Below are 21,506 nucleotides of genomic sequence, written 5' to 3'. Positions count from 1 at the left end.
AATGTTATTGTTCTGTGATTAAACTGTGAACTTGTTTTTTTGTGTATTTTTTTTTTTTGTTTTTTTTTTTTTTTTGTTAGGAAGAAAAAATTTTTTGCAGAATTTATTTTACCGATGCGACAATATGTACGGTTTGGTGGAGCTTCTCATCTTTTGCGGTGTTCTCTATTATTTATTTAATGACAGGTATGAGACACATTTCAGGTTCATTGAAATCTGATGAGATTCTTTAAAAAAAATATATATTATATATACCACCAAAAAGGGGGGGAAAAATTACGAAGCTGAAGTACGCAACATTTATATAAACGATTTTTAAAGAAATAATTTTTTGCCTAAAAAATATTTCTTGTAGTTTTTTCATTAATCAACAAATTATAAAAAAAAATATTTTTTAAGGCAAAAAAAATTATAGAATTTTTCATTTTCAAAAAATTATTTCTTTAAAAATCGTTTATATAAACGTTGCATACTTCAGCTTCATGAAAAATTAAGGAGCTAATTGTTGAAAATTTTCATTTACGAATTTATTATAGAAAGAGTCAGAAAAAAAAATTTTTTTCCGGAAAATTCTTTCAATTTTTAAATGATTCGAAACTGTTATAATTTGTATAATTTTAGAAAAAAAAAAAAATTCCCAAAATTGATATAAAAAATTGTCAAAAATTAGAAATTATCCCCCTCGATTATTTTATTTTATTTATTTTATTTATTTTATTTATTTTATTTATTTTATTTATTTTATTTATTTTATTTATTTTATTTATTTTATTTATTTTATTTATTTTATTTATTTTATTTATTTTATTTATTTTATTTATTTTATTTATTTTATTTATTTTATTTATTTTATTTATTTTATTTATTTTATTTATTTTATTTATTTTATTTATTTTATTTATATATTAGATAGATTTTATAATTAATTTATATTTAAAAAAAAGTAATTGATAATTCGATTAATTAATTACTTTTTTTAAAAAAAAAAAAAAAAAAAGAGTTTGATGACATTTTCTGAAAGATGATAAAATTTCAGAATAAAATATTGAAGGATCGATTCTCGTTCATCATTCAATAACAATTAGTGTATTTTATACAATATCAATTTTCTTTTTTTTCGTATTATCTGCTAATTGTAAAATCATGGTGAACATTAACAATTGAATTGAATACAAAGTCGAACATTTCCTGTTTTAACTGAATATTGTTTACAAATGTATTATTGAACGTGAAAATAGAATCCGATATATATATATATTATGCCTTCCAAAATAAGTTCGATAAAATTGGTTCAATTTTTACGTAACGTTATACTTTTTTTTCAATAATCATATTATTTGAAATTATAATGATTTCTATTATGTCAAAATAAAGGAAATTGAGAAAATTTTATTCTAAATTGAATATTACGTCGCAACAAATTTTTTGCAATATCTTTTGCTATAAAAATGATAAAAAGATTTTTTTTTAAATATTCTAATTAATGTTTTCTAATTTTTTTCAATTTTTTTGAAGATATAATTTTTTTATATTAATAATAATTATAATAATAATAATAATAGTAATAGTAATAATCATAATAATTTTTATATTGAAGTATAATATAAAAATAATAATAATAATAATAATTTTATGGAATAATTTAATTTAAAAAATAATCTTAACTTTTTAATTGTTTAACTTAAAAGTAATAAAGCAACAAATATTAATTTTATGTATATTTAATGTGGTCATTATACATATTTTCTTTGTTAAAAAATTTTATGAACGAAACTTGGTTTTTTTTATCGTATTGAAGAAAAAAAGATTTTTAAAGTAGAAAATTTTATTTTATTTTTTATTTTTTATTTATTTATTCAAAAAGCACCAAACTAGAAAATTTATATACAAAACTAATTAATTAAAATTATTTTTAGTTTTAATTTTTTTAAATAAAATTGTTCGAATTTAATTTTGTTTATTTACAAAAAAAAATTTCATTCTCTTTCTGTTATCACTAGCACGGCTATAAAATTAACAAAATAAAATAAAAGAAATAGAAAAAAAAGAAAACAAAAAAAGTTCAAGAAACAAAATTAGAAAATTAACTAATTAAAATTATATCAATTTTTTTTCTTATGATGTATCTTTTAAATTAACATTTTTTTAAATTTTAAATGAAAAAAAGTTTTAAAAAATTGTCAATTTTTTTTTTCTTGTAAAAAATTATAATAATTGATAAATTAGAGAACAGAAAACGATTTTTTATCTCTTTTTTGCTTTCACAATCAGAAAAAAATTAAAAAAAAAAAAAAAAAAATAGAATATATATACCTAAGTAAAAATTTTAACTGTTTTTTTTATAATTTATTTTTTTAAATTTAAGATAAAAAGGTTAAAAAAAATTGAAAAAAAATTTAGTTTTATTATAAATTAAATTGACCAATAAATAAATTAGAATAGAAAACGATTTTTGTCTTTTTTGTTTTGCAATTTAGAAAAAAATCGTAATAAAGAAAAATGTTTATTACCTATTTATTTTTCTGAAAATTAAATTTTTTATAATTTTTATTAAATTAACATATTTTTTTCTCAAATTTGAGTAAAAAAAATTTTCTTAAATTAAATTATTTTTTATTAACCAAAATTTTTTTTAATAAATTAGAATAGAAAACGATTCATTATTATCTTTTTTGTTTTACAATTGGAAAAAACGTTTTTAATAATAAAAAAAAAAAAATGTTTATTTACAAAGAGAACAATTTTTTTTCTACGCTTATAAATTTATTTGCAAACGACGAAACTTGATATTTACGTCATTTGCACACTTCGATGATATATTATTCATTTTGTGGGCATATCTGGTTATATTTTTTTTTCAAAAAATTCTTTCAACACGCATGTTATATATACTTGCAATACATTATTGAAGAGAAATATCGGTTCCAGAAAAAAAAGAAAGAAATCACATTTGAGCTAAAACGTAATGCTTTTTGTATTTTTTTTTTTTTTTCAAAGAATATTACAGAATTTGAAGCGAATGTTGAATTGAGAAAAAAAATTATATTTTTCAAGTCCAAACATCAAAGTTTAATATTTGGTTCTTTATTTAATCAAAAAAAAAACAATAAGGTATATGCGATCATTGAATGTTTAGATAACAAAGATGCATTGTAAAAATATCACAAAAGATGTTAATCATTTATAAACTTTGACTTATTTTCATAAAGCATATAATCTGAATTGATAAATGTTTTTTTTTTTTTTTTTTTTTTGAAATATTATAATATTTATAATTTAAAAACAGCTGTCACTGGATTTTTAATTTATTCAAGAGCTCAAAGTAGTAATTATTATGAATTAATAAAATTTTCTCGTTCATTATTAAAATTTGTAGATATTTTTTTTTCTTTTTTTATTTATAAATTTATTTTTGTCCTCACAATTGAAATATATTTTTCTATTTTTGTTTATTTTTTATATATTTATAATAATTTCTTTAATTCAATGACAAAAAAAAATTAATTTTTTCTTTCTTAATTTTTTTTTAATGAAAATTTATAGGTATATTTAGAATTTTTTTTCATTCTTTATAGTATAAAAATTTAGTATTTAGTTAAAAAAAGGATATTTATTAAAAATATTAATTTTCTTTGTCAAAAAAAATTATGTTTAGAAAATTTATTTTTTTTTAATTTACAATAGCAACAAAAGAAAAAAGTGAAAAATTATATCTTTTTGTTGAGTTATCATCATCACTTATACTATGATGTAATTGATATTTTATTATTGAAATTTATCGATGATGAATAGCTACAGCAAATTTGTTTCAAATAATAAACAAATTTTTGTATCAATATTTATCGAAAATGCGTTTAATTGAAATTGATAAGTTTTATCAACAATATTATGGTTTTGTAATTTGCCAGCATTGATAAAATAATTATGTTGTAATATTTTAGAAAATTTTGATATTTTAATTATATTTTTAGATATTAGATGATAAATTAGATATTATTATAAATATTGAATAAAAATTATCCAATTTTTATTTTCATTATATTTGAAATATAAAAAAAATGCTATTTTAATAAAAAAAATTATATTTAAATTTTTTTTCTTTTTTTTTTTTTTGACTTGACAACTTGATGCAAATAAGAAAATAAATAAATAAAAATTCGAATAAATTTCAAAAAAATGTACATTTTATATTGGAAGCATTGATTTTGATAAATTAACTTTTTTTCAGAGCTAATAACATGGTGGATGTAATGTCAACACGTTTGCATGAAGTCTATGCAAAATGGGAAAGGCAAACAGAAGTGCCAAGAAATTTGGATTCTAATACACCTCGACTTTCCCTCGGTGGTAAGAACAATAATTTATTGTTATTAAATTATTCAAAGTTCATTTATTACAAAATAAAAAATTTTAATCAGTTTTCACATTTTTTTTTTTGCTTTTTTTAATCGAAAATTTACAATTTAATAAAATTAATCTAACAATAATAAATTAATTTAACTATCAATTTGATAATTTAATTTTTTAATTAATTCTCTAATTGTGCTTAATTAATAATAAAAAAAAAACAATTCCCGAAAGAAAAGGAAAAGATTTTTCAAAAACTTTGAATTACATAGGACTTCGGCGAGCAGGTCAACAAATGCAGAGAAAAAGATTTCAAAATAAGGAACAAGCACGAAAAGTTCGAGAGGCTAGTTTATTTAAAATTAAAGAATCTGAACCAATTGCTGCTCAAACTACAAGAACAACACCATTTTTCTTCTACTGCTGCAGTAGTTGCACACCGTCCTCAAGGGTAAATTATTTAAAATAATATTTATTATTCATAAAAAATAATTATAAATTTATTTATCACATTAATCACGTTTTTTGTGATAAAAAACATTTACAACATTTGAGAATTTAACAACAAAACATAAAATAATTTGTTACAAAAAGCAGCTATAAATATATTTGTTTTTAAAGAAACATTTAAACATCTTTTTAAAGACAATGAAAATATTTGAAATGAAGTTAAGATATAAATAAAAATTAAATAAACTTCTTGTAAAAATGAATAAATAATATATTATATTTATTTATATTTACAAAAAAAGTGCAAATAAAATTCATTAATTTAATAATAATAATAATAATAATAATAATTAATAATAATTTTTTTTTTAATTCAAAGTTCCACTAATTTACGTATAAAAGTGATTGACTTATGTGTGATAAACAATAAAGAAGACATTCACTTTACAAGTTTAAGTCACGTGCTTTTTTTTCGCTTCTTGATTGCATACTTCTATATACGTATATATTAATCATAATTAAGATAATAATGTATTTCACCTTAGGCACAGTCGCTGATAAAAATTAAATTTTCTATTTTTAAAACAATATATACATATTTTTTTAAAATTTTTACTTTCGATATTTTTCTTTCTTTTTTCTTCAACTGGAGTTACTTAATTTTTCTCCCCAATTAAGAAGGGTTCAACACATTGACATAACCTTAAACAAAAAAAGTTACTTTTAACAAAAAGTAAAAAAAAAAACTATACTTACAATTAAAATTGATTTCATCAAAAATTTTGACACATTCAGTTGTACAATATTTAAAAAAAAAAAAATTATATTAAGCTAAAATTTTCTTGTCAGTTATATGATTCTTTCTTTAAAGTTAAAAAACAATTATAATTTTTATTCAATTTTCACAAACAATAGCTCATTTTGTTCTTTGAACGATTTTGTTTAGTTTGTTCAATTTTATTAACAAATATATTTTATAAAAAAAATATTGAACAAATGAAATTTGGTGTTTTTTATTTTATTTATTTTTTTAATAAAATATTATTAAACAGACAACTAACAAACAGAATTGTAGAGAATCTTTAAAAATAGTAAAATGAGCATAAAAATTGGTTAAAAATTACAATTTGATTCAATAATTTTAAAACGAAAAGCAAAAAAAAAAATGTTAAATAATTTTTATTTGCAACAACAAATTTTGGATTGAAATAATTTTTTCTTGTTGAAAAGATTGTGCAATTGAAAACTTTTAAAATTTTATGAAATCAATTTTTAATTCAAATTTAATTTATTTCGAATATAAATTTTTAAATAATTTTTTCACTAATAATAATAATAATAATCAATCACTAATAAAAAATTTAATTCAAATATATTTGGTTAACTTCTTCAAATTATATTAAAATCAGTACCAGAAACAGAAGCTAAATTATATATTAAAATTTTTATTGTTTAAAAAGTTTTATTTTTTTAAATTTAATTATTGTAAAATTCACTTATTTTAGAAGTTAATTACTTTTTAATTCATTTTTTCTTTTTTTGTAAATTCATATTTTATTATTTTGTAAATAGTCAGTTATTGTATAAGTTTTTCTCCAAATCCTAAGTTAAATTCTCTAATTTTTTATGAGTTTCCTACATAGAAGAGATAAATATTTATTTAAGAAACTATTTTTAAATACGTTTTTTTTTTTGTTTTTGTTTTAAAGAAAACAATTTGAAATTTTTTTTTTTTTTTTTTAGTTGTCAATAGCGCGAATTTAATTTTTTTTAAGCGAGCAAGAAAAATAAAAGTAATTGAGTTTACCAAGTAATTTAATTTAAAAAATTTTTAAAAACTTAAAATATTTAAATAAAAAATAAATAAAACTTAAATAATAATTGAATTGAAATATTCCGTAATTTTTTAATTAAAAAAAAAAAATATTTTTAATTGACAGTAACTATATTTTATATGTCATTTATCTGCATAGCAGTCATTTGTTTCTTTATTTCAATAAAAATATTTCTCATTAAACGAGATTTTTTATTTCATTTTTATATTGTTATCAAGAAATTTTTTTATTTTTACAAGGGCAGAGTATAAAATAGTATATCATTTGTCAAGAATTAATTCTTACAAAATATAAAAAAAAAAAAATATTAAAAATTATTAAAAGTTATATTTTAAAACAATTAAATAACTATAAATAAAATATTAATTTAAAAATTATATTTAGAATTGAGTTTTAGCTAATTGTAAGTGAAATATAATTTTAAATATTATATACTAGTAAGAAAAAAAGACAGTGATAAGAAATATAATAGAAAAGTAAACGAGCAAAATAATAGAAAGAGAAAGAAGATATAAAATTCAAATAAGAGAAATATTTTTACTTAAATTTAATTTAAACTATTTTTATAAATATAATAAAAAAATTATTAATCGATAAATAAAATATATTTATACATTATAAACAATTTATTAAATATTTACAGTTAAAGATAAAATAAAATAATAAAAAAAAATTTATTTTATTTTAAAATACAAAATTAATTAATTACATAATATAAAATTTAAAAATTATAAAATAATAAAATTTATTTTATTTTATTGTTAAAAATAAATTAAAAAAGCTTTAAGTTACTTTTTGCAATAAGAAGCATTCTTTTATTTTTCAATTTTTAGAAATTGATAATTTTTCCTTTAATTATGAATGAAATTTTTATTTTCAATATATTAAAATGAAAGATGTGTTGGTAATTAAAATTTTGACAGCTTCTTGAAGATTTTTTGTAATTATCATCAATATAGGTTGTTTTTATCTGAGAATTTTTTTTCACATTCTTAGACGCCTATTAGATTTCGCAAGTTTTGCAGTTGAATACAGTTGTATACCTACGCTACGAGCCTACACTTGCCATGTTTTATATTTCCTCTTACCTGCTATATTTATATATATATTAGATGCAAATTTGATTAATTTTTGAAAAAAAATATCTATTATTAAATTACAATGTAATCACATTGTTAGATTAAACAATCCAGTTTTTTTAAAAAAATTTTTCACTTTTACTTTGATTTAGAAAAATCAAAAAAAATTTTATCTGAATTTTTCAAAGAGAAATGAAATTTCAATTTCCAATAACTGTTTTTATTATTATTTTTCATTTTAATATACATATTTTCCAACATGACACAAAATTTGTTACTAAGTCATTCACGATTCTGGCACAGAATCGCACTAACCGTTTGAAAGTTCTAAAAATAAAAACTAATATTCTAGTTGCTGCCGTTACGTACTTGAAATCGTTTGTACAACTAACGCGAAACTGTAATTTCTGTTACTTATTTATTTTACGATTTAAAAGAAATAGAAATTCTTATAGATCTATTGAGAGTGTCATTAAAATTCTTGAGTTTTTACATATATATATATATAACTTTTAGAGACTGATATACATATATATAATATAATTTAAAAATTTATGTCTATAATATAACAGTTGGAAGAAAATTATTTTCTCCTAATTATACTTGAAGAAATTTTAATTTTTTAAACTTAATTATTCATTTTATTATTTAAGATAATTATTATTTTTATGCCCTGCAAATAATTTGTTCAGTTTTTTTTTTTTTTTTTTTAGACAAACATTTAGACGATATCAATGATTTAAAAAGATAAATTTGACATTTGAATTATTTTATTCTGCATTTCATCTCTGAAAAATCTCTAAAGCTCTTTTTTTTTAATCAAAATTCACAATCATCTTTTTTTTTTATTTTTGAAACAAAATATTATAATATTACAATTTCAAGTGATAAAAAAAATGTTTGCGAAATTATGATGAAATCGATTTTACATTTTTTTTTTTTCACCGAGAGTAAAATGAAATTTATCTATTTGGTATTTTGAATAAATTCCTCAATGATATTAATATAGATAAAATATTTGATTAATAATTGGATAATTAATTATTAGTATTTTTTTCAAATTAATTTGTTTTTATAAGAAATATTTTACTATTTAATTAACTGAAATATTTAATGAAAAATAAAATATTATATTTTTAGCAAATAAGTAACTTATGGTAATTTATAAAAATTATATTAATTATAAATATTTTTATTAATGTTAGAAGTTTTATTTAAAAAAAAAATGCACGATGCCCAATTACGTTTTTTCAATCAGTGGTTGCGAATTGTTGTTATTCGCGGATACCCTGAACATGTGAGTTTGAAAAACAAATTACCATGTATCTATAAATTAATAAACAAAATTTATTTTTATTTTCCACTGCAATGGAATTTAATTTTATTTGTTATTGCAATTTATTTTTCCCACGTTGGTAAAATTAAAAAATATATTTTTCGAATAATAAAAATTTTTTGCCTTGAAATTTTTTAAATTTGTTGATCGAGAAACGGGAAAAAAAAAATTAGAATAATTTGCAATAGAAAAGTATTTTTTTTCTTCTAAATATTTGTGAACTACATCGACATTTTTTTTCCACATTTAATTTCATCAAATTGTATAATTTTTACATATATACATATTTTTAAATATTGTTAATTTTCTCTTTCAGGATTCATTGGTTAATAAAATTTCAACTCAATATCAAACACATGGCAATAATATTCTTCTCGTGAAATCGGGTTCAACTGTTTTCAGTAAAATTTGCAATTGTATAAGCCAAGTCTACAATTTCAAAAAATATGACTATCCTCAAGTAACGGAAACCGTAAGTAGAAATAATTGAAATAAATAATATAGGAAATTTTATACAAATTAGAAAATTGAAATTTAAGAAATAAATTTTTTTATTTAGGGCACAAAGAAACGAAATATTGAAAATTAAAATTAAGAGAGATAATTAGAAAAATAAATAAGAGAAGAAAAAAGGAATATTTTTAAAAATCCTTTGGATATATTATTTAGAATCATGAAAAAAAAATATTTTAAAAAATTATCAAGCTAAAAATAATAAAAAATTGTGGAAAAAAATGTGAAATTTTCTAAAGTATTGTTAAATTTTATTCAATCAAAAAATTAACCTTGTTTATCGATGTCTGTTCTTATTTTCTTTCTTTTTTAATATATACCTAAAAACTATAATTATTTTATTATGAGAAATAAAAAAAGAAATGTAATATTTTACTCTTATAATTAATAGATAATTAAATATAATTAATTATTCAATAATAATTATTAAATAATTGTTAAATTGTGAAAAAAAAAGAAATTTTTTTATTTTAGGTATTGAACGATGAGAGATTACAGGAAGCAATAAAATTAACAGCAACTGAAAATGCAGCTCACGAAGGTGGAAATGAAGAGGATGAAATAAAAAAGGCAAAAGAAAGGGCAAAGCAAATTTTATTAAAAATGCAAAGTAGCTTGAGCGATAAAGTTTTAAGGATAGTTGCATGGCTTTGTTTTAAAGTACTTCCATGTTTTATACAATCAGCCGTTGTTCAACCATCGCAAATTGAAATGCTTCAAAAAGCAAATGACACAGGATTACCATTGATTTTTATTCCTTTACATCGAAGTCATTTGGATTACATTATGACGACATTTATTCTCTTGTGTAATAATATCAAATCACCATTAGTTGCTGCTGGCGATAATCTTCGAATTCCCTTTTTCGGGTAAGTTGTACTTTTTTCTTTCTTTTTTTTTGTGCAGAACATTTGAGATGAGATCTTTAGATGAGAATCTAGAAATTTTTAATTTGTTTTTTTTTTTTTTAATTATTTTAAATAATTCCAAACTTGTATTTTCTAAAGAAAACATTAAAAATATAGAAAGTAATTTTTTTTTTTAATTTTGATTTAAAAATGAAATTGTGTTGTGAAATTTTAGGTGGCTTTTAAGCGGTTTAGGGGCATTTTTCATAAAAAGACGAATTGATCCTGTTCAGGGGAAGAAGGATAAACTTTATAGGGCAACATTGCATACATATATAATGGAATGTTTGCGAGCTGGTCATAATATTGAGTTCTTTGTCGAAGGCGGAAGAACGAGAACGGGAAAACCGTGTATGCCAAAGGGAGGAGTTCTTAGTGTAATTATTGATGCCTATATGGATGGTACGATAGAAGATGCATTATTAGTTCCCATGTCAATAAATTATGAGCGTTTAGTTGATGGAAATTTTGTTCGCGAACAATTGGGTCAACCGAAGAAAATGGAATCTTTTAAATCGGCAATTAAGGCAATGTGGACAACATTTATGGGAAATTATGGCATTGTCAAAGTTGATATTTGTCAGCCATTCTCATTGAGGGTAAGTCAATTTTTTTTCTTTCTAATTACTGTTTATTTTTTGTTTAAAAAAAAAATTTTTATTCTCTCGAAATGAAAATTTTTTGTCTAACGTAAATTTTATTCTTTCTAAACAAATCTTTTTTTTTGTAAAATTAATGTTTATGAACGAAAATTTGTTCTAAAATATATTTTATCTATTATAAAGGAATATATATATTTTTTATTATTTTTTTTTTTATTCTTTCTATACTAATTTTTTTTTTTTTTTTTTTTGATAAAAATTCATTTCTTATTGTAAATTGTAAATATATTTTTGAAAGTAAATACGTTGAATAATTTTAATTTATAAAAGAATATCATTTTTTATTTTAATTTTTATTTCGAAATGTTTTTTTTTTTTTTTGTCAATAGGAGATGCTAAAGTTTTTCCAAAAGCAGCAAACGAGATTAAATCCTACGAATAATGATCCTTCACAAAAATGTTTAAAGTACTCAATGTCGAGTTCTTCTCTATTTGGTACAGACGTTGTTGTAGAAGATCGACAATTAGTTGAAAGTATAGCGCGACATATCGTTTATGGTAAGAAATAATAATTTTATAATTTTTAATAATAATATTTACGAAATATATATATATATATATATTAGAAATATTTTTAATTCATCAAGTTTTGAAATTTTCATAAATTTTTATCGATTTAAATATTTTAACTAGTTTAAATTTCAGTGAATCTTAATTTAAATTAAGGATTCAAATTGCAGAATTATTAAATTAAATTATTAAATTATATTAATAAATTTTATAATTAATCTAAATTTAAATTCACTACAATTTTGAATTAACCTTTAATTCAATAAATCGAAAATTCGATTTATATAAATTTTAATTTATTTAAATTTCACTTTCTTTCAATTTTAATTCTTCCAAATAAAATCTATTTAAATCGTATTTTTTTTTAAACTTCAATATTTTGTCAAAATTCTAATCGTTAATTTATCCAATTTCTAATCTATTAAAAACTTAAATTTTATCTCAAATTCAGTTTATGTAAATCTTAATTTTTCCAAAATTTAAATTATCTAAATTTGTTAAACTAGTATTCATATTTTAATTTATTCTTAAATAGCTCAAAGAAAAAAATCAAAATGTTAAAAAAATAGTTATTTAGGGCCTTCATTCTCTTTAATTTTAATTTATTTGTTGAATAACGCTTTTTTATTTCCTCTTCAAAACCTTTTTAAATTCTCAAATATAGCGGAATATTTTCATTTTTGAAAATTTTCGGGTCTAAAAGGGAAGTAAATAGCGTTAGAGAGATTCAAAGGATACTGAAATTAGGTTATTGGAAAACCTTTATATAAAGGGTTGATTTGAAATTTCAATTTGGATATTATATTGAAAAAATAATCAAAAAATTTTAAATATATGACTGTTTAGATAATTTTAGTTTTTGATTCAAAAAAAAAAAAAAATGGTAAGACAATTTGATGAAAAAAAGTTGAAATAAGAAATTATATTATTTTTTAATTGAATCACATTCTATTTTACTTAAATTTACTTGATTAAATTCTACTTAAAATTTTCAACTTTACATTAACAAATTTTTATAATTTAATAATAGTTTAATAAAAAAAATTTTTAATTATATTAAATTTTATTTTATATTTTGCTTTCGTATTGAAAAAGCATGGTGTTGGAAAAAAATTTCTGATTGTAAATTTTTTGAATGTTATTTGATCACCAGGAGTCCAAAAATTGTTTTTTAAAATAAAAAATTTAATTAATTCAAATTTCAATAGATACAAATTTAATTTTGCAATTTAATTTATTTGTAAATTTTTTTTTTTGCCTCCTTTTGGTCACTTATTTTTGCAAAATATAATTCAGCCCTTTCATCTATTTTAAAGAATAAAAACTGCTGTGATCCTTGAGACTATTTTTTCAAAAAAATAACCTTCAGATAAAAAAAAATAATTTAATATTGGTATTCCTAATTAATGAATTAATATACGAAAAATTAAAATATTTACAAGTTTAATTATTATTTAAAGAAAATTGTGTTTCATTTCTGTGTAGATGGCTCAAAATCAACGCCAATTATGTCTACAAATGTAATCGCTTTTTTGCTACTTTACAAATTTCGAGACGGTTGTACGTTGGATGATTTAGTTGAGGCTCTTGATTCAATGAGACAAGAATTGGAATTTGCAAAAAGGGATGTAGCCTTTTCGGGTGAAAGTATTGATGTCATAAATCATGCTGTGAGTTTTTTTTCAACTTTTATTTTTAAAGTAGTATAGATATGTTAATTTTTTTTTTTTTTTTTTGTTTTTGATTTTACAATTATAATTTATAATAATTTCCTTAAAAATTTGAATATCAACGTTTTGAATTTCGTTTATAAGTATTATTTACAATTTTGATATTTTTTCTTTATAAAATTAATTTCAGTATTTTAAATCTGAAGAGATCCAACGTTTTAATGATTTTAAAAAAAAACCAATTTCCATCTTTACTAGTTTTATTTTTAAATTTATAAATGAATTTAGATACCAGTAAATACAAATTAGATAAATTTTTAATGAAAAAAAATATATTATTTTTATTTTAAACTAAAAAAAATTCCTTTATATTTTACATTAAAAAAAATTCCAATATTAAAAAAAAATTAATAATTAACAATTCTAATATTTAAAGCTGGATATTTTGGGGCCTGGTTTAGTAAAGCAACAAAGACAGGAAGTCACTGAAACGGTTAATCATCAAATAATAAAATCAGCGTTTAGAACTGCGATACAGCCAATTTCAATTCTTCCAAATGTAATCGAGCTCTCATACTATGGAAACACAATGGTTTTGCATTATATTTTAGAAAGTATTGTTGGTAAGAATTTTGAAATTTTTTTTTTTCGCTATCAAAGTGAAAAATATTCTATTTTGATATAATATTAATAATTTATTGTTACATTTGAAAGAAATATTTAAATATTATTCTAATTTCAGTGACAGCGTTGTATGCAGACCTAAAATCCAAAATAAATGATCCGAGAGCAATTGCTGAAAATAATATAATAATATTTCAAGACAATTTGGTGGAGAGAGCACTTGAAGTCTGTGATATTCTTAAGTATGAATTTATTTTCTGTAGGCCATGCCAGGAATTGGAGCACGTATTAGTTGACGTGATTCGTAGTCTATGTACATCTGGCATTATTTCATTAATTGAAGAATCATATTTACAAGAGGAAATATGGAGTAGAAGATATGCGAAAACATTTGACGATAGCTCAGACGAAGAATACTCTAATGTTAATCGCACAAAAAAAATTCAGTACAAAGTAAGTGTTTTTATTTACATTATATTTGTAAAGAGTTTTAGTTAACTTTTTTTTTTATAAATAACAATTATATCCATTTAATAGAAATAATTCAATTTTGAAAGAGTTGCAAATTAAAAGTTTTGACTTTTTTCTATTGTTAAAAGATTTTAAACTAAAAATTTCCAAAATAATTCAATTATCAAAGAATTTTATTCAAAATTATGAAATAACTAGCAATATTAAACGCGCGCAAGAACGCCAAATTGAGTATTTAATTGTTTGTTATAAAGAAATTAAAGATTAATATTATCAATAATAATTTAAATTTATTAGAATATTATTTCATATTAAATGATAATAATGAAAATTATTATTATATGTTATTAAATTATATATAAAATTGAATTATTTTCCAAATTTTCAATTTAAAATTCAATTATTTACCAAGTTTTCAATTTAAAATTAAATAAAATTCAAATATTACCCGAAATTTTAATTCAACATCAACTTAAATTAAATTATTATCCAAAATTTCAATTAAAATTCAATTATTTTCCAAAATTTCGAGTCAAAATTAATTATTATCAAAATTTTCAGTCAACAATCAACTAAAATTAATTATTATCAAAATTTTCAATCAACTAAGATTAAATTATTTTCAAAATTTTCAATTTAAAATTCAATTATTTACCAAGTTTTCAATTTAAAATGAAATAAAATTCAATTATTTTTTTAAATTTTTATTCAAAATTAATTATCGAAATTTTCAATTAAAAATGAACTTAAATTAAATTATTATCCAAAAATTTCAATTAAAATTCAATTATTACCCGAAATTTTAATCCAAAATCAACTTAAATTAAATTATTATCCAAAATTTCAATTAAAATTTAATTATTTTCCAAAATTTCGAGTCAAAATTAATTATTATCAAAATTTTCAATCAGCAATCAACTAAAATTAATTATTTTCAAATTTTCAATCAACAATCAACTAAAATTAAATTATTTTCAAATTTTCAATTTAAAATTCAATTATTTACCAAGTTTTCAATTTAAAATAAAATAAAATTCAATTATTTTTTAAAATTTCGATTCAAAATTAATTATCGAAACAATGCCAAAAAAACATTGAAAAATTTTAACCAACACAAAATAATGTCAAACAATACATTTAAAAAAAAACAAAAGACCTATAACAAATACTAACTTCAGGTGTGGACAGAATGAACGAAAGATATTCACGATTATTATATGTAATAATAAAATAAAATAATGAAGTTTTTTTTAAATCATAATAATTTAAATTATATTTTTGAAAATAATTGAATTATCGAAGTATATTGAATTAAAATAATTGTAAGTAATTGAAATTTTGTAAAATTTGATTGAAAGCTTTGAAAATAATTGAATATTTTAATAAGAATTTCATTAATACTTTTGAAAATATGTAATTGAATTTTTTTTTTATGAATTTGAATTTTTCTTTATACAATGTTTATTTAGAATTCACATTTGATAGAAATGAACAAAATTCGAAAATATCAGGGAAAAACAAAAAATATTGTCTGAAAGTCAGGGAAAATTATAATAAATTTTTGTGGCAAGAGATAAAATAATAATGCTCTTTTTTTAACATAAAAATTAACTTATTTTACAAATCAATAATAAATAATAAAATAAAAATAATTAATAATTATAAAAGTAGGAAGTTAATTTTTGAATTAAAAATTTTGCAGCTTAGTCTAATTCCGGAGCATTCAGACCGCATGGAATTTCTCCATAGAATATCGAGACCTTTAATAGACACTTACACGTTTAGTGCATTTTCATTAAAAAAATTGGTGAGCCGCTCTTTGCAAGAGAAAGAGTTCCTTCAAGAAATTTTAACTGAAATTAAAACCAATATCGATGGAGGTGCAATTAGTTATGGTAATTTTAAAAATAATAATAATATTAATACAATTTGGTAACAAAACTCATTAAAAAAAAAATTACTATTTTTTTCTCATTTATAAAAATGTTTTCTTAAAATTTAAAAATTTCAATGAATCGATTTTTTCCATTGTTTGAATTATTAATATTCAACTTGTAATAACATTTTTTTGCTGCTTATAGCAATGAAAATTTTTCAAATTTAAAATTCTACATCCAGAGAAAAGATTTCTTTGACTTGTTTTCTTTAAATTAAAATAAAATTTTCTTTGAAACAAAGAAAGCTTCTTAGTTTCAAAGAAAATTTCTTTAATTCAAGAAAATTGTCTTTGAATTAAAGAAATTTGTCCATTAAATCAAAGAAATTCTATCATTGACACAGAGGGTCAAAGAAATATTTATTTAAATTAAATAAAAAATTTCTTTGAAACAAAGATAATTTTTTCTTGAATCAATGAAAATTTGTTTTTGTAATAAATAAATTTTCTTTGTATGAAAGAAATCTTTTTTCTGTATTTAATTTGTAAATTCAAATTTTTTAATTCCAAATTTAGAAATATTTCACATATTTCAATTGAAAACTAATAATTTATTATTAAAAAAAAAAAAATTTCTGAAATGAGTAATAATAATTTTTTTTTTTTTAAATTAAATTTTAGGTGAAAGTCTATCGATTGATCCAGTGAAAAATTCTCTGAAACTCTTTGAAAAATGGAATGTCCTTGAATGTTACGCACAAGATAAGACAAAATTATTTTACTTAAAGGATGAATACGATGACGATGTTGCCATAAACAGAATATATGAGAAAATAGCGGCTTACAAATGGACGCGTAGCGTTGATTGAGATAGTGGAAAATAAAACTTTTTTTTTTTATATTCCGTTTTTTAATGGTAAACCAATTTTTTTTTTTTACATGAAATTAAACTCTATTTGAGTTTCTTTTATGTTTTAAATTGGTTAAAATATAAAACACGCACAATTCGCGGAATTGCTATAATGCAACGCTCAAAAAACAAGAAAAAAAATTAGACTGTTTTTCCTTTTAGTACGAATTATATAAGAGAAAAAAAAAAAATTCAGTTTCTCAGGCAAAGACTTATATACATATATATATAGTTTTTATATGCGACATAAGAAATTAAGTATATATATTTATAGAGCTCGGGCCATTTTCTACGGGCGAATGAAAAATGTCAGTGACTTTTCTTTTTTTTTTCTCTCTCTTTCTCTCTCTAGTTATATAAAAATTTTGTTACAAATGTGTCTTTATTTTATGACTGAAAATGAGTGCAAGAATACGAATAAATCATTTTCTTTTTTTTTTTTTTTTTTTCTTTTGTTATAAACGGGGAATTTTTGTTGAAAATTCATCTTATTATAATAAAAATTATATTTTTCATGATCAATAGTGTGTCAATAAAAAAAACAATTTACAATATTAAATTTCGTATCGAAAGTCAATAGAAAAATTAATTATATTATATTATATATAAATTCAGAAATGAAAATCGTTAAAATATATAATTTCTAGTATGAAATGTTTTTGGTTATTGGATAACTTCTTCTTAAGCCCATACATTTTTCTCGATCAATAAAGAGAGCATCAATTTTAATTTTTAGATCTTCTTTTAAATTATTTCTGATTTTCAATAATTGTTGATGTTGAGCTTCATTTTTTTGTAATTTGAAATGTATTTCATTTACCAGTGTATTAATTGTCTCGATTTCATCAACTATTCTGTAAATATAATTAATAGCAATTTTTTTTTTCGTATCATTCTGTTTTGAAAATTTTCTAATTGTAAGAATTTATTTTGTTTTAGTTTATTTTTTTAAATTACCGTGAATAGGCATAATCTTCACATAATTCAGAATTTGGTCGATGTGTTCTTGCTTCTAATCTTGTGTGAGCGACTTTTAATGACAAACTTTTGTCGATAATTGCCTTTTTCATTAAATCAATGTTTTTCTCGATGTTGAAAATTTCTTGTTGAACCTATACATATAATGAAAATTATCATTATTTTCTCTATTTTTATAGAATAATAATACCCTAAAAATAATTATTCGGAAAAAAATATCAGTTTCGAATAAAAATTTACTGTACTCGACTCAAGTGAACTTGTGTTTTGCATTTTGCGTCTATTAATTCTGTTATTCTTGTGGCAAACGAATTATTAGAATTTTTCCAGGAATTCCAAATTTCTTGTAGAACTGAATTTATTGATCCTTCAATATCATTTCGTAATTGATTGGATTTTGATCTTTCAATATGGGATTTTTTCACTATATTTTCAGAATATTCCGACCAGGTCTCAGCATTCATAATACTTTAATTTTTTAAATTAAATTGAAAAAAAAAATTATTTACAAATAAAATTTATAATTGATTACAAAAATTTTTAAATTCACCTAATCTATTTGTTTAAAAATAAATAAATTCACCTATAAAAATTTCTAGATTTTAAATAACGGAAAATGAAAAAAAAAAATTCTTTAGATATTTGTAAAAATTCTTCTTTGGTGGTATTTAATTATTTTTTTTTTCCAAACTTACTTATTATTATATTTCTCAATGCCTCCGAAATATTGAAGATCATTACTGAAATTATTTAATTTATGACACATTGTATCTATTCCCAAAGACATTTCCTTATTTTTTATGTCAATTTCAAGTTCATTTTGAGCAGCTCTTCCATTTTTTAGCTTTTAAAATACAAAAAAATTAATTTAAAAAAAATATTTATCTATTTTTTTCGAATTATTATTATTTTGAGAAACTGTATACTTGATTTTTGCATTTCTCAATATATTCTTGGAGTTTCTTTAGACAATTACGAATTGTTTGAATCTCATTTAGCAAAGATTGTTCTGTCTCATCGTGAACTAATTCCGATCCTTTTTCAAATATATAATATTAAATTTTCGAAAAATTAAATTAATTTTTTTGCAAAAAAAAAAAAAAAAAAAAAAAACGAGAGAATTAAATTCATTACAAAATAAATTCGAATTACCTATTCTATATTCTCTTTGATATAAACATTCTTGGGCAATGTATAAAGGTTGATCGATATTTTTAATAACTTCTTCTAAAATTTGAAAACATTCTTGCATTTTTTGATTTTCATTTATAAGACGTTCCAATTCAAAATTAACTTCATTCCTCCAAAATCCAATATCTATAATTCGTTCACCAAGTTTTCGTCCAGATTCTTTTTGATTTTCTTGTACTTTTTCATTCGCTTCGCTGATTTAATTTTTTTATTATTTATTTTCATGTATTATAAAATATTAAATAAAAGAAATTGTAATTATTTTTCTTTAGTTTACATTATATTAGTAAATAATTTAATATCTATTTTCTTTTATAGATTTTTTATTCATTTTAATAATAACTAATATTATTAAAAAAATTTGTATTTCAATTTTTCCCTTATTTTTAATAAAAATCCCATTATTTCATAAAATATATTTTATAATATATATAAAATATAAAAATATTTTTTATCTCATATTTGAATGAATTATTAAAGCAAATTTTATCTATATTTGACTTAAATCACTTTTTATATTTTTTAATATATGTTTAGAATTTTTGTCAATAAAAAAAAATTGCTATTTTTGTACAATAATATTTGTTGGTAAAAAAAATTTTTTTTTTACTACTTTTTCATCTTTTTTTTTAATATAATAAATATTGCATAATACAATATTGTTATAAATATTATATAAACAATATAAATTTTATTAATTTGTATAAAATTATAAATAAATTTTTAATTACAAAAAAAAAAGAAAAATTTTTACCGCATTAATTGTTCAGTGTCTTTTCTTAATTTCGAAGAATATTGTCTATTTGAATCGGCCTCGTTATATAATTTAATTTGATTTTCAACCCATTCATATGGTGTGTATCTTGTGTATAAAGCAGTTTTAGAAGCGTGAGAAGGATTTCGATCAAATCCAGTAATTAAATTTGGAAATTTCAATGGTTCCATTAATATGCCTTTTGAAGAATAACAAGAATCAACAAGAAAATTTGTCATTGTCTTGGATGAACTGAAAAATTAGTAGAAAAAAAGAAAAAATCTCAAAAACTCAAAATATTTTTTTTATATAAATTATTTAAAATTATATTTTCTTTTTACAGAGGATTTAATTCAATGTTCTCATAACCCAATGTTGGTCTCCATGAATGAGGTCGTGGTGTTTTATAATATTCGCCAATTTTTTTAAATTTAGAATCACCAGAAATTTGTTCCATACATGAAGAAGCTCCAACTGAACTCCATGGTTGAAGTTGCTGATTAAAAATTTAAATTTTCTTTTTTTTTATTTTAAATTTTTTACTTCATTATTAATTTTATTTCTAATTTTATTGAGTAATTAACATGTAAAAAATATATTTATTTATTTATTAAGTTAATTAAATGATCAATTTTAAATTAAAAAAGTAATTAAAAAATTGTTTTCATAATTTTCAAGGCTTTAATTTGCTTTTTATTCAATATTATTTTTTTTTCCATTTCTTGTAATTTTGTAATATTGTATTTTTATATTTTTGAAATTTTAATTTAATATTAATTATTAATAATTAATAATTAATAAAATTAATTTTATTCTTGTTTCTTATGTTTTTAATTACAAAATAATAAATAGATAAAAAAAATATAATTACTGTATACATAATCATCTCATCTTGTTTTTTAACGATTTCATTTAACTCCATTTTTTTGCCACGTAATCAAATTTGTGGGTAGGAAAAAAAATTGTCAAATAGTAAAGTTAAATAGAAAAATATAATTGCGAGAAATATTAAAACTATAATTTTAAATATGGAAATAAAAAATACCTGTCAAAATTTTTAAGCACAAATGATCTGAAGTTATTTAATAAATAAATATTTTGTTTTATAGAATATCTTAATAAAAATAATATTTAATGTTTAAAGTGATTACTTGTATTAGTTATGTCATTTGCAATAATTTTTTAATCATTAAAAATTACATAAAAGTTTATGTGTTAAACATTATAGGTTATGTTGTTATTGTATAACAGGAAATTGTAATTTTAAAATGCAATTTTAAATTAAAAAGTAGATTATTTAAATACACTTGCACTGGAACTTACACTTATTTAAAATCTCTAAATTGTTTATTTATTTAAACATAATTTTTCTCCTCTTTTTTATTCAAATAC

The 21,506-nt window shown here is 19.6% G+C and overlaps 2 protein-coding genes across 5 annotated transcripts in view; one reads left to right on the top strand and one right to left on the bottom strand.

Annotated features, from left to right (window-relative positions):
• The window catches only part of LOC127282617 (glycerol-3-phosphate acyltransferase 1, mitochondrial), a 24,100-nt gene extending 6,922 nt beyond the window's left edge, over positions 1–17,178 (top strand). The window contains exons 2-13 of one of the 2 annotated variants that reach the window (XM_051306976.1): positions 101–186; positions 4,229–4,347; positions 4,620–4,798; positions 9,364–9,519; positions 10,035–10,429; positions 10,644–11,067; positions 11,460–11,628; positions 13,126–13,310; positions 13,747–13,933; positions 14,053–14,387; positions 16,108–16,300; positions 16,963–17,178. In XM_051306976.1, coding sequence (XP_051162933.1) covers positions 125–186; positions 4,229–4,347; positions 4,620–4,798; positions 9,364–9,519; positions 10,035–10,429; positions 10,644–11,067; positions 11,460–11,628; positions 13,126–13,310; positions 13,747–13,933; positions 14,053–14,387; positions 16,108–16,300; positions 16,963–17,150 — 2,592 coding nt within the window. In that variant the 5' untranslated portion in view covers positions 101–124 and the 3' untranslated portion in view covers positions 17,151–17,178. The remainder of the gene's footprint in view (positions 1–100; positions 187–4,228; positions 4,348–4,619; positions 4,799–9,363; positions 9,520–10,034; positions 10,430–10,643; positions 11,068–11,459; positions 11,629–13,125; positions 13,311–13,746; positions 13,934–14,052; positions 14,388–16,107; positions 16,301–16,962) is intronic. The other variant, XM_051306977.1, reaches the window with a different exon arrangement.
• Positions 17,139–21,506, bottom strand: LOC127282618 (tektin-3-like). Of its 3 annotated transcripts, none has more exons than XM_051306981.1 (9): positions 21,438–21,506; positions 20,456–20,610; positions 20,115–20,366; positions 19,322–19,554; positions 19,096–19,205; positions 18,865–19,013; positions 18,415–18,637; positions 18,149–18,303; positions 17,139–18,045 (listed from the first exon to the last, which is right to left on the bottom strand). In XM_051306981.1, the coding sequence occupies exons 2-9, from the start codon at positions 20,569–20,571 to the stop codon at positions 17,835–17,837; spliced, it is 1,449 nt and encodes a 482-aa protein (XP_051162938.1). In that variant the 5' UTR covers positions 20,572–20,610; positions 21,438–21,506; the 3' UTR covers positions 17,139–17,834. The 3 variants fall into 3 exon arrangements, with proteins under 3 accessions (XP_051162938.1, XP_051162937.1, XP_051162935.1); XM_051306980.1 differs by having other exon boundaries at positions 21,160–21,466; XM_051306978.1 differs by lacking the exon at positions 21,438–21,506 and adding an exon at positions 20,986–21,150.

The sequence above is a fragment of the Leptopilina boulardi genome, unplaced genomic scaffold (assembly GCF_019393585.1).
Source record: "Leptopilina boulardi isolate dan_hultmark-lab unplaced genomic scaffold, ZJU_Lbou_2.1 LbouV2_300, whole genome shotgun sequence".
Classification (NCBI taxonomy): Eukaryota; Metazoa; Arthropoda; class Insecta; order Hymenoptera; family Figitidae; genus Leptopilina; species Leptopilina boulardi.
Note: the sequence above shows the minus strand (reverse complement) of the source record. Positions and strands in the feature narration are given on the sequence as shown.

Excerpts from the sequence above, each read along its gene's own strand:
- LOC127282618 (XM_051306978.1), bottom strand. The coding sequence starts at position 21,036 with ATGGAGTTAAATGAAATCGTTAAAAAACAAGATGAGATGATTATGTAT. Across the intron at positions 19,555-20,114 it reads GACACTGAACAATTAATGCG|CGAAGCGAATGAAAAAGTAC; the intron begins GTAAAAATTTTT and ends AAATTAAATCAG. Across the intron at positions 19,014-19,095 it reads TTGAGAAATGCAAAAATCAA|CTAAAAAATGGAAGAGCTGC; the intron begins GTATACAGTTTC and ends GTATTTTAAAAG.